Source organism: Rhinatrema bivittatum, chromosome 3, assembly GCF_901001135.1.
Source record: "Rhinatrema bivittatum chromosome 3, aRhiBiv1.1, whole genome shotgun sequence".
In the NCBI taxonomy this organism is placed as follows: domain Eukaryota; kingdom Metazoa; phylum Chordata; class Amphibia; order Gymnophiona; family Rhinatrematidae; genus Rhinatrema; species Rhinatrema bivittatum.
The window spans coordinates 324362269-324374352 of NC_042617.1; the positions used below are offsets into that span (position 1 = coordinate 324362269).

General features: G+C 48.2%; 1 protein-coding gene across 3 annotated transcripts in view; it reads right to left on the reverse strand.

Moving 5' to 3' along the window:
- Positions 1–7929: 7929 nt before the first annotated feature.
- Positions 7930–12084, reverse strand: part of CEP57L1 (centrosomal protein 57 like 1) — a 146873-nt gene continuing 142718 nt past the window's right edge. For all 3 annotated transcript variants that reach the window (XM_029595298.1, XM_029595300.1, XM_029595297.1), the window contains one exon: positions 7930–8404. In XM_029595298.1, the coding sequence (XP_029451158.1) occupies positions 8186–8404 (219 nt within the window). In that variant the 3' untranslated portion in view covers positions 7930–8185. The remainder of the gene's footprint in view (positions 8405–12084) is intronic.

The following is a 12084-nucleotide window of genomic DNA, read 5'->3' on the forward strand; positions in this document are numbered from 1 at the left end:
AACGCAGAAGGCCTGGTTCCCTGCTTTGGAGGAGGCTGTAGACTGCAGCCACAACGTTTGAGCTTTTCAGCGGGAAAAGCCAGTTGCAGAAGCTCCAGGGCCTCAGAGGGACACTATCAGAACATACTTGTTTTGGCAATCTTAAAGTAACAAGAGAAAGAGAGGACTGCGACTAGAATAGTCAGCATCAGCAAGCAGTTCCTCGTCCTTGCAGCTCCCAGACAAAGCTAATTTCTAAAGCAAAGGGACGATATTGGCCTATACACAGCAGGCTGCGGCTGAAGTAAGAAACCGAGAAAACACAGAATGACTACAGGAAAGGAGAAGGCCCAGCTTGTTTGCCCCATCTCATTCCTGCAACAGCGCTACAGGCTCCCCTCACTTTTTCACAAGCAGGGAGCCTCCATGCCTATCCCAAGCCTTCTTGACTTCTATTATTGGGGTTTGCCTGTACCACCTCCACGGGTAGGCCATTCCATGTATCTACCACCTTTGCCACAAAGACAAATTTTCAGACATTCCTCCCGAGTCCTACTCTGTGTAATTTCATCCCTTGACATTCTGTTCCAGAACGATCTTTCCTCTGAAAAAGATTTGCCCCCCCTATGCCTGAGTTATAACTGTAACTAAACCCCTTTGATCGACAACCTAATCCACATGTGAGATAGGGATCTATATACACTGAGTGATGTCTCCTTAAATCCCCACAACTCTGTTATTACCTTTTAACAGCGCATTCACTATATGACCTTCATAATAGGCATCATTGTGTGGTAACTCATACCAATTTATCACTCTGCCTTATGCTTAATCATTGGTCAGTCCATTTTTTAAATTTTCTTGTGCTCAAGTGCTCTGTGCAATAAAACTGATGAACTATATTTTAACGTTTCCAATGCATAAATCTTCTCATTACTTATCTTGAAATCCAATTGGTTCTTCTTAATATGTTGTTATTACAGCCCAAGTGGGTGGCACCTTGGTATATAAGGCAGAGTCTGTCAAAACTTTCTCTGTCTCCATCTGCTGGAGGGGAGGCAAAACCCAGGAGTCTGGACTGATCCGGGTACGTACAGGGAATTGGACAATTATAGGTGTCCAGCGTCCCAAATCCATTAAAACTGAAAAAAATAAATAAATCATTTGCTTTTTAAATTTTTTTTTTTTTTGGGGGGGGGGGGGGGGGGGGGGGGGAAGGCAGGCTGGGTCCCCTACCTTTCATATGCAAAAGCCAACGCTACAAGGATTCTCAGAAAGGGACAGGTCAGGTACTTCATGTCACAGGAGCACAGTGGCTCAAAAAGCTTTCATCAGCTAAGCTAACAGCATGTTGAGATCCCAAGAGACAGTGGGAGGCTTAAGGGGAAACTTCAATTGAAGCAGATGTCACATAAAACATACAGCCATAGGTTGCACAGAGATGGACTTACCCTCTACACCATGGTGGTATGTGCCAATCATACTCAGATGAACGCTAACACAGTTAGGCTTCAGACCAGCTTCTGAAAGGTGTAGAAGATAGTCAAGCAGTTTTTATGGCGAGGAGAAAGGCTCTAGGGCCTTTTGCTCACACCACATGGAAAACCTCCTCCACTTCAGGCTATAGAAGTTTCTAGTGGAAGGCTTTGTAGAAGCTATAAGGACCCAAGACGCACCTTCCGAGAGATTGAGTAGTTGCAGGATCAGCTCAACATCCAGGCTGCAAGTGACAGGGCCTAAAGGGTGGGATAACACAATCTCCCTTGATCCTGGGTGATGAGATCTAGAGAAACGCCCCAAGCTGATAGGTTTGCAGATGGACATTTTCTAGAGGAGTGGAAACCAAACCAATGAGGGGCTATGAGAATCATGATCCCTTTTTCCTGGCAAAGCTTCAAAGTCTTTGCCACCAGTGGAGCTGGAGTATACAAATACAGGTGGGCGAAGGCAGCTGAGGCTGGTCTGCCACGTGTCCTTTACAGGAAGAACTGAGGAACCATCCTGTTCCAAAACAATGTGAATAGATCTACCCCTGGGCTTCCCCAAAGGCGGAAGATCTGATTTGCAGCCCCTTGATCCAGAGACCATTCGTGGGGTCTGAAGGAGCAAGTCAGTCCGCAATTGCATTCTCCATTCCGGCCAGACACAAGGCCCTGAGCAGCATTCTGTGGGAGAGCGCCCATGAGCACATGTGGACCACTGCCTGACACAGGAGGTACAACCTCATACTTCCCTGCTTGTTGAAATACCACATTGCCTCTTCGTTGTCTGTTTGTATCAGCACAATTTTGTTGGACAGCCAATCATTGAAAGCTCACAGCGTACTCCAGGAAGTTTATATATTTTTTTAAATAAATTTTACAAATTCAAAGTATCCATGTTATGCAGAAATATGGTATTGAAAAAGAAAGAAAATAGAATAAACAAGAAATCAAGTTACACAGAAAAAATAAACCAATACCCATTAGACTACCATATTAGGGGGGAGAAGATCAGCAAAAAGAGTGAAAATCAAAGAAAGTAAAAATAGCAATGACATAGCTTACATGGCATACACATTCCACTTGGGGATGAAAATAACCTAGATATTACTAGCTTAGAACATAGTCTTCTTGGAGTCTATAAAGCTTTTTAGCTGCTCTGGTGAAAACAAATATATAATTATCTCTATTATATTTGACAATGCATTTGCATGGGAACCTTAGAAAGGATGCTCTAATTGCTAAGGTATCTTGGCGCAAGGCTAAGGATCCCTTCCTTCTCTCCAGAGTCTACTTCAAGTCTGGAAAAATTCTGACTTTTTGCCCCATGAGTAATGCATTTGATTTTTTAAAATAAAATTTAACCACAATACTGAGATTTTTTTCAGTAAATAGAGAAATTAGCAAAGTGGCTTTTTCAGATATTTCAAAATTAGATGACTAAATAATCAGACAAGTTATTTAAACTTAAATCTACAGGGGAAATCTGAATTTGAGCACTAGAGCGAGAAGGTAGAAAATACACCTTATTTGGGGGGGGGGGGGGAAGCTGAATCAATTGTAAGCTCCAAAACCTCAAGGAAATATCTTCTTATAGTAATTCGTGGAATCTCTCCCACAACACTGGGAATTTAATGCCTTAAAGAGTTCTTTATAAATTCCACTTTCCTGTTAAGGACACTACAGTCTTCAATAATCGTACACTGAACACCTTTACCATATTGTATTCCTTCCTCCAAAATTCTTGAATTTATCTGAAATTTCCTATCAATGAGTATCATACTTCGCGATAGTGTCCACTTGCTGTGATAGTGAATTAATCTTCAAAGAACAATCAAAAAAAGCTTTTCCCAAAGAAGACATCACGTCCCACAAGGAGTCTAGGGTAACCACCACAGGCTTTTCCAAACAAGCTAGTGAACCATTGAATGGAAGAGTCCCAGCAGTCTTTCACCTCCACTCTTGGCCCGGTTGGTCACACTGGCCGACACCAACGCAGTGGGACTCTCTCCATCAACGAGGAACTAAGTACGGGCACCTCCACTGCCGCTGCTTGCTTGACCTCTGACAACTGGACTCCCTCCTTGGGGTTCAACGTGGGGTGCTGCGACATGGCTGCCTGGGCAGCCGGTGGCAAACATTCATCCTGGGGGCTCAGCGACACCTCCGAAGCCGGGGCGGGTTCTCCTCCACAGCAGTCAGAACTTGGGCCCCAAACTGCGATGCCGTTCCAGTGAACTGTGGGATTGTCTTTTGCCCAGATAAGGTCAAGGGGATTGAGAGATAAGTTCTTATTCTCCCCTTCCTCTTCGCAGGCATTTTAAATCACAGGAAAAAACAGGTAATTTGTCGAGGAAACAGCAAGCGGGCAGCACTGTGCACCAGTTAATCCGTCATCTTAATTCCTACCCGAGGAAACTGATTTGAGACAGTTGTTCCTGGGCGGACCATACACTCTGGATGCTGAGCCCATCAACATGAGTGCCCCAACCCACGATAGACGTCCATCGTTAGCACAATTTGGTCCCGAGGACTTTGGAATGATAGCCCCCGTCCCAGATTGGAATTTTCCCACAACTATGACAAGATTTCCCTGAGGGACACAATGACTCTGATACAGTCCCGTAGATCCTGTCTCCACATGTGTAAACATGCCAAGTGAGGGACATGTGTTGTTGCAGCCATGTGGCCTAGCAGCCTCAACCTGTGCCATGCTGAAATCTGCTAGCCTGCTTGAATTTCTGCCACGATGGTCATCAAATTGATGGCCATTGCTGGGGCAGGAAGGCCTTGGCTTAAGCCCTATCTAGCAGGGCTCCAATGAAATTCAATTGCTGTGATGGGCTGAGATGGGACTGGAAGTAGTTGATGACAAACCCTAGTGTCTCCATCACTCAGATGGTCGAGCACATGGACTCTTCGGCTCCTGCCCAAGAGGTGCTCTTGACTAACCAATTTTTCAGATAGGGGAAAACGGACTTCCAGTCTGCAAGGATGCACTGCAATAATGTCTAAGTATTTGGTGAAGATACATGGGACTGATGTTAGCCCAAATGGCAGAATGCAATACTGGAAGTGCTGTATTCCCACCACGCAACTGGTAGCCGGGGAAGATCTTGATGTGAATGTATGCATCCTTCAGATCATGTTTCCATAGACAGTCTCCTTTTTGCAAGGGGATCAAGGTGCCCAGGGAAAACATGAACTTTTCTTTTTTAGAAATTTGTTCAAGGTCCTTAGGTCTGCAATGGGATGGAGAAGTCCTATTTTCTCTGGAATCAGAAAGTATCAAGAGTATAATTCCTGCCCTCTTTGCTCTGGCAAAATAGGCTTAACCACTCTGGCCATTAAAAGGGAAAGTGGCTGCCCTAAAAGCACTTCCTGATATACCACCAGTCCCCAAAACAGACTCAGGGGGAAATTTGGCAGGGCACTCAAAAAGTTTAAAGAGGGTACAAATTAAATAATGGTGAGGATCTACTGGTCTGAGGTTACATTGTGCCACTGGTTCCTGTAGAACTGCAGCCTGCCCCCAACTGTAAAATTTGTCACCTCAGGTAAGGCAAACTTGGCTATGCACCCTATGATCCAGTCAAAACCCCATCTCTAGAGTTGACTAGGGCTTTGGATCCCTCGGTTGCCTGGGACAGCTATGAAGAGCCTCTTGCTTCTGACAGGGCCAAGGTAGCAGAGGACAGACTCTCATTGAGCAGAAGACTTCCTGTGGCCAGACCTTAGATGAAGAGGATAGGTCCTGAGTGCCAGTGGAGAGCTGCTGGAGTGTCGCATGATGGTCCTGGATTTGGGCCACCGCGTCTTTGAACTTATCCCCAAAGTGATTCTTTTCAGTGCATGGCCCATTAGTGAGTCATTACTGTACCTCCTGATTGAGATCTGAAGCCCACATGCAGTTGAGTCTACAGGCACTGATCCCTGCTGCAGCGACTCTGAATGCAGTCTCAGAAACATCACAGGTCGACCTGACCCCATGATTCCTGCTCTTCAGATACTTGTGCACTGACTGAAGAGTGTCCTGTTGTTGAGGCAATTGCCTGGCCACTTCCTGCACCTGTTCAGGATGTCCTACATATATTGGTCCATGTAGACGCTATGCAGGCGTTAAGCATCCATGGCTCTCTGATCCTTCCCCAGGGGCGTCAAGGAATGGGTTCACAGAGTGCACTTGGCCTTCTTGAGAGCAGATTTGACCACCACTGATTGGTGGGGCAGCTTGTCGAATCCGAGAACCTTCTGGACCAGATAGATCGTATACATCTGCCTATTGATGGGAGGCACCAAGCAGGGGGTATTCTCACCTACTCAGCAGTAAATCCACAAAGATGTCATGCATTAAGATTGCCACGATCTCCTAGGAGGCTCTATGTGCTGGAGAATATCCAGCATCTTGTGACAGGTACCTTCTTCTGTCCAACTGAAAGGTGATAGCCTCCGCCATCAACCTGACAAAATCTGCAAAGGAGAGATCTGGTGGAGATTTCTATCATCAGGAGGAAATGGTTCAGAGGGGAGGCCCCCCAATGCTTCTGAATCCAGATCATCGGAAAAGTCATCTCCCCAGGGGTCATAAGGGCCCTCGTCCTCACTGTCATAAGCAGGGGACAGAGCCTGAGGGGCTTGGGTCCCCAGCCAGCAGTATGGAAACCAAATCAGCTGGCCATGGTGGCCCAGACCCCGAAACTGCCCCCATCACTAGGGGAGCTTCCTCCTCCAAGGAACTGGGGTTGAGCACCGGATCAACTGGTGGCTGGCCTGATGGGCATTGATGAAGCCCTGGGTACCAACAACCATGACTGCGTCGGTAGCAACGCAATGAGCGCATATGGGGATTCAAGCAGTGGCTCGGGGATGGACCATGCTGGGACTCCGAAGCCATGCATAGTCCTCTCCATGGCTAGGTGGAAAAATTTTCGCCAGTGGTTTGGAGTGCACCCTTACAGGTGGAGAACCTATTACATGCCCCACATAACTTACTTCCCCAATTCATTCATGGTGGCCCAGACCCCGAAACTGCCCCCATCACTAGGGGAGCTTCCTCCTCCAAGGAACTGGGGTTGAGCACCGGATCAACTGGTGGCTGGCCTGATGGGCATTGATGAAGCCCTGGGTACCAACAACCATGACTGCTTGCAGATCACCAATTGTGACTGCTTGCAGATCTGCCTGGAAATGGTTGTGCCACAGGTTACAGATCTCCTGGGAAGTTTCCCCGTATATGTCCATAGCGGGAAATCCACGGTTCACCCCAGGGATGGAGAGTTCATTCTTTTCAGACTGGGCCACAACTGGGCTATGTCACCTTCAGCAATTAGTAAGAGATGAAGGGGATGCGTTGAGGTCCTTTGAAGATCTCCACGGAGAATTTAGTATCCCTAATAGGTCCTTTTTTGCCTATCTCCAAATTCGGCATTTTATGGAAAAGGAGATCCTACCCCAATGGTTATCCTTAATGTCTGAAAACGTTTTTTGCTCTGCCCCCAAGGAAATCAATATCATGTGCAGTGCTCATTAAAGCGCTGGCTGGAAGCCAGTCCTTACAAACTTTTCCCACAATTAGCAGAGTGTTGGACTCAGGAACTGGGTCGGCCTATCACATCTCAATTATTACTTCAATGTTTTCAAGATTGTAAGGAAGTTTCTGAACATGTTTTTACATAGGGAAACATTATTCAAATTTTACCATAGGTTGTATAAACCCACGACTTGGGCCTTTAAGATTCGGTTGTTACCTTCTGATAAATGTATCAAATGTACTACGCTACCTGGGACTCATTTATTTTGGACCTGTCCAGGAATAATCGGACTTTTTTGGGGGGGGGGGGGGGGGGGGGGGGGGGGAGGAATGTACTTCGCCTTGCCACTCAGTGGATGGACATTGTAGTGCCGTAAGACCCTCTGATATGTTTGTTTACGCAAAGAGATTATCTCTCTCACCAAATCACAGATGCCCAGTGGTTGTTATTACAAAAACTCTTTGAGACCATAAAATCCATTTTGGAACATTGGACCGTGGTCGAAATACCATCCATCACATATTGGAGAATAAGTCTTCACAGAATGGCCACCTATGAGATTTTGATGGCTCATTGTACCTCTTCCAAGAACTATGCTCAGTTTATGACTGTCTGGTGGCCATACCTGCATTTGCTCAACACCAAAGCCCGGAACAACTTGTTGGCATTACGTTGACCATGGAGGTGCTACCCACAGGTGTTGTCTTCGCCTTTAGAAAGGGATGGTATCCCAGCCTGGATGCAACCTGGACGGTGTCCTAAGTCTATAGACTGACCCAGTGTGGCACACTGACAGGGGAGGGAAGGGGGAGCGGTTGTTAGCTGAATATTGTTAGCTGTATGTTTGTACAAATCTGTTAATGTTTGTGATGTCATATGCTATGGTTCTTGTCATTTCCTTAACAGAAAAAGGATAAATAAAGGATTAAAAAAATATATAGTGCACAATTAAAATAGTTTTATTAAAAACTGTAGCCTGAAAATTAAAATTACAGTGAAAAGGACCATATTTTAAACACACAAGGCCTACAAGCACCCCAACAGCAGCACTCAGGGACACTAACAAAACCTGAGAGATCTAGGCAGGTTGGAGGTGTGCTGCAAGCTCTGTCCAGCAGCCTCACCTAACTCAGCTTCCTGTGAGACTGCCAGGCAGTGAAGAATAAAAACAAATATCCAGAGGGGCCTGAACTCTCATTTCTCCCACATAATGTCATCTCTCTTCAGTGTGGTTTGCAGGCTTTGTACATGTCTCAGCAGCTGCAGCGAGGTCTTGCTTTTCTGGGCCACCGTGCTTTTTCTTACACCTCCTGCAGGCATGGCCGGCACAACTTTACTTTCAGCCGTTTCTTTGGTCTTGCTGCTAACAGCTTGCTTCTTTATTTTCTGGGCTTTCTGCTTTAGCTTCTGAACCTGAAAGAAAACCAAAAACATGAGTACAGATCCACTGAAGAACTTGGTTTAGCCTTATCCCTGACTTAGGATACACTCAGTGGGGGAGCTATGCAGATTGATCTAGCCAGGCTGAGCTGCAGCCACTACAATTAACCTCTGCACTGCCTTGGAAAAGGACTCTGTAGTTCACCAGTCACAGGGGGCCATGTGATGAAATGTTGTCCCCAAGGTCAGGGAATCTTCTCTGCCCCACACTTAGTTCTCCAGTTGCAGGGAGATGTGTGATGAAAGGTCCTCCACAGGGTCTGGCAAGGAATTTCAGATATTAGAGTATATGAACAGAGAGCATTCCCATGGGCCACCGCAGAGGACACAGACGATCCACAGGAGCTTTTCAATACTGCAAGCAAATGGGAATCCCGCTGACAGCCTTCTATCTGATCTTCTAAGCTGCAGAAAACACTACAATGTTGAGATTACTTACCTGATAATCTCGTTTTCCTTAGTGTAGACAGATGGACTCAGAACAAATGGGTATAGTGTGCTCGTGCTAGCAGTTGGAGACGGATCTGACGTCAGCACGGGTACATATACCCCCACAGGAAGTGAAGCTCTCCAGTAATCTTCTTTGCAAAAGCTGTTATGGATATATGTGTACTGACGCTCAATGAAATAGTGAAAACAGGATTCTCCTGACCGATTGATAGTAGCTGGAGACCGCCAGCATTCCCAACCGGAAGGCGTCGACACCTGGTAGAGAGGACGCACTCATGTAAGAAGTGATAAGGCCTACCTTGAATTGGTGAAACCAATATATACAGGCAGCTGGGTGGGATGCTGAGTCCATCTGTCTACACTAAGAAAAACGAGATTATCAGGTAAGTAATCTCAACATTTCCTGTCGTGTAGCCAGATGGACTCAGAACAAATGGGATGTACAAAAGCTTTACTCCCGGACTGGCGGAGGGAGGCTGCTGAGGACCGTTGTAAAACTGCCCTTGCGAATGCCATGTCCTCCCTGGCCTGGACATCCAGACGGTAGAACCTGGAGAAGGTGTGGAGGGAGGACCACGTCGCCGCTTTACATATTTCTGCAGGCGACAGCATCCTAGATTCCGCCCAAGATGCTGCTTGGACTCTGGTAGAATGAGCCTTGACTTGTAGAGGCGGTGACTTCCCGGCCTCCACGTAGGCCGCTCTGATGACTTCTTTAATCCAGCGGGCGATGGTGGGCCGAGAGGCCTCTTCCCTTGTTTCTTCCCGCTGAGAAGGACGAACAGATGGTCAGTCTTTCGTACTGTTTCTGTCATTTCCAGATATCTGGGCAGCAATCTGCCAATGTCGAGATGGCGTAGTATACGCCCTTCTTCTGATTTCTTCAGGCCCGCCGTAGTTGGCAAGGATATGGTCTGGTGAGGTGAATCGTGAGACAACCTTAGGCAAGAAGGATGGAACTGTGCGAAGATGGATAGCCTCAGGAGTGAGTCTGAGAAAAGGATCCCGGCAAGACAGTGCTTGTAGCTCAGATGCGGCGTGCGGAACATACAGCCAGCAAGAACACCATCTTCAAAGTGAGAGAACGTAGAGACAGGCCCCGAAGGGGTCTGAAGGTGGATCCCGCGAGGAAATCCAAAACTAAATTGAGGTTCCACAAAGGCAATGGCCACTTCAGTGGCGGACGAATGTGCTTGACTCCTTTCAGGAAGCGAGAAACATCTGGATGTTTGGCAATGGTCTTGCCATCCCTCCTGGGACCATAGCAAGACAGCGCAGCCACTTGAACCTTGATGGAGCTGAGGGAGAGACCCTTCTGAAGCCCATCCTGCAGGAAATTCAAAACCATAGGGATGGTAGCCGCATGTGGATTGGTGCCATGAGTATCACACCAGGCTTCAAACACTCTCCAAATCCTGACGTTGGTGAGGGATGTGGAGAACTTGCGGGCTTGGAGGAGTGTGTCTATCACTGACTCAGAGTAACCTCTCTTCTTCAGTCTAGCCCTCTCAATAGTCAGACGGTAAGAGAGAATTGAGCCGGATCCTCTTGAAGGATGGGACCTTGACGGAGCAGGTCCCTGAGCGGAGGCAGGGGAAGGGGCTCCCCTGCCAGTAGTCTTCTCATGTCCGCGTACCAGGGTCTTCTTGGCCAGTCTGGTGCCACCAGAAGAACTAGGCCCTGGTACTTACGAATCTTGTGGATAAGGGCACCCAGCAGGGCCCCTGGAGGCCATGGCTGAACCAGGGCGTCGATCCCCTGAGAGAACGGATCTCGCCTGCGGCTGAAGTATCTGGGTACTTGAGCATTGGACCTGTCTGCTTGTGGGTCCATGTCCGGAATCCCCCAGTGATCCACAATCATCTGGAAAGCTGTGGGGGACAGCTGCCACTCTCCCGGATTTAGGCTTTCTCTGCTGAGGAAGTCTGCTGTGGTGTTGTCCCTTCCGGCAATGTGGACGGCGGGAGATGACCTGAAGATTCGCCTCTGCCCAAGCCATCAGCAGGGCTATCTCGAGGGACACCTGTTGGCTTCTGGTTCCGCCCCTGTCGGTTGATGTATGCCACCGTGGTGGCGTTGTCTGACATCACTCTGACTGCTCTGCTCCTCAGTCTGTGAGCAAATTTCAGGCAGGCTAACCGGACTGCCCGTGCCTCTAGTTGGTTGATGTTCCACCCTGACTCTTCTCTGTTCCACCGCCCTTGGGCTGTGAGGTCTTCGCAGTGTGCTCCCCATCCGCTCAGGCTGGCATCTGTGGTGAGCAGAGTCCACGTGGGGAAGGACATCTTGGACCCCCTGCTCGTGTGGTTGGACTGAACCACCACCGTAGCTGAATCCGCACTCTGGCTGGTAGAGGTAGATGCATAGAGTAATGTCGGAAGCGGGAGCTCCATCGAGAGAGCAGGGAGCGTTGTAGAGGTCTCATATGGGCCCTCGCCCAGGGTACCACTTCCAGGGTGGATGCCATGAGACAGAGAACCTGCAAGTAATCCCAAGCTGTGGGTCGACTGGCTCCCATCAAGGACCGGAGACGCGTCTGAAGTTTTAATCTTCTCTTGGTGGTGAGACTGACTGTGTCTGCCTGGGTGTCGAACTGGACTCCCAGATATTCCAAAGATTGGGAAGGCTGTAGGCAACTCTTGCTGAGGTTGACTACCCATCCCAGGCTTTCCAGAAGGGCAATCACTCTGTTGGTTGCCCGATGGCTCTCCTCTCGGGATTTCGCCCTGATCAGCCAATCGTCTAGGTAGGGATGGACAAGGATTCCTTCCCGTCTGAGCGCCGCTGCTACCACTACAATCACCTTGGTGAAGGTCCGCGGCGATGTGGCCAGCCCGAAGGGCAAAGCCCAAAACTGGAAGTGGCGTCCTAGCACCTTGAAGCGTAGGTAGCGCTGATGATCCTGATGAATTGGGATATGCAGGTAGGCTTCTGATAGATCTAAGGCCGTGAGGAATTCTCCTGGCTGTACTGCGTTCTTGACTGAGCGCAGAGTTTCCATGCGGAACCTCGGGACCCGTAAGTATTGGTTGACTGACTTGAGGTCCAGGATGGGCCGAAAGGTGCCCCCCTTTCTTGGGTACCATGAAATAAATGGAATAATGCTCAGAATTCGTTTCCCGTGCAGGTACCGAGACTATGGCTTTCAGGGACAGGAGCCTCGCCAGGGTAGCTTCCAATGCTGCCTTCTTGTGGATCGGACA